This window comes from Perkinsus marinus (genome assembly GCF_000006405.1).
Source record: "Perkinsus marinus ATCC 50983 genomic scaffold scf_1104296955254, whole genome shotgun sequence".
Taxonomy (NCBI): domain Eukaryota; phylum Perkinsozoa; order Perkinsida; family Perkinsidae; genus Perkinsus; species Perkinsus marinus.
This window is the reverse complement of record NW_003207837.1, coordinates 1-1,050: the sequence shown is the minus strand read 5'-3', so window position 1 is coordinate 1,050 and position 1,050 is coordinate 1. Positions and strand designations below refer to the sequence as shown.

At 47.8% G+C, this 1,050-nt stretch overlaps 1 protein-coding gene across 1 annotated transcript; it reads left to right on the top strand.

Moving 5' to 3' along the window:
- Positions 1-276: 276 nt before the first annotated feature.
- Pmar_PMAR026875 (protein phosphatase 2c, putative) lies at positions 277-660 on the top strand (the record flags this gene model as incomplete). The annotated part of the gene is made up of 1 exon (XM_002775918.1): positions 277-660. One exon carries the CDS (start codon positions 277-279, stop codon positions 658-660), a length of 384 nt encoding a protein of 127 aa, XP_002775964.1.
- Positions 661-1,050: the final 390 nt, after the last annotated feature.

Below are 1,050 nucleotides of genomic sequence, written 5' to 3'. Positions count from 1 at the left end.
GACATGATGACGGCTATGCTCTAGCCATACAATGAGATCGGAGTAGAGACCCAGCGCGACCGAGCGCTGCTCAGCGTTGGCTGAGCTCATCTTGCTATCTCGAAAAAGTGTCCTTTGGAACATTGTGCAGTAGCGCGCGCCATTGTAATCGATCCTTTTTGCTCAGCACGTGGCAACGCATTGAGTTCAAGGTTCGTCTCGTGAACTTCAGTGGTTGCTTATTTGAGTACACTCTCTTCCTTGGAAGGTTTGTGGTGTTTTCCTACATTTTACGCAATGGGTGGGTTACTGTCTCACCCCGTTACCGCCGTCCATCTACAACGACGTGCCAACGACAAGTTCCAATGCGGTGTCGCAACTCTACAGGGTTGGAGGATCTCTCATGAAGATGCGCACTGCATAGACTTGGACTGGGGTTCAACTCATGAAGAAGGCTTCTTTGCTGTACTCGATGGTCATACTGGTGATGACGCTGCCGAGTTCGGATCAAAGGAGTTACCTAAGCAGCTAGACGAGTCGGCTGGAGATCCCGAGGACCGCACTGTACAAGGCGTACAGGCCGGTTTCTTAGCCACTGATCAGGCGCTGAGAGAGACTCATTCTGAGGCCGGCGCTGTTGTTGTGGCTTCCATTGTAGGACTAAGGGGATCTCTATTGTGATCGTAGTTCTATACAGTAGAAGGATCGTAGTACTGTGTAACGCAGTGTATAGATGTAAATGCTTCCTGCAGTGTAAAAGGTTTTAACAAGAGTGAAGTACAATGAATGCGTCCATCGATGATTCACTTCCGCTTAGCTCGAAGTAGAATTTTTGTAGAATTTCTCAGTCTATAAATCTGCGTTTGGCAGCTGTTTGAACATGAAATCAGAGTGTTATAATTGGGTAACCATCATAATGTTGACGCTAGTCAGCTTGTCATTGGCTTTGACCGCATACATGATTGAATTTGTGTAGGAAAGCTCTTTATCGTAGACTGTGCTCAGGTGACGCCTCTTGGCAACGGAAAATACAAGGTTCGCCTCATGAACGCTGGTGATTCCCGCGCATTG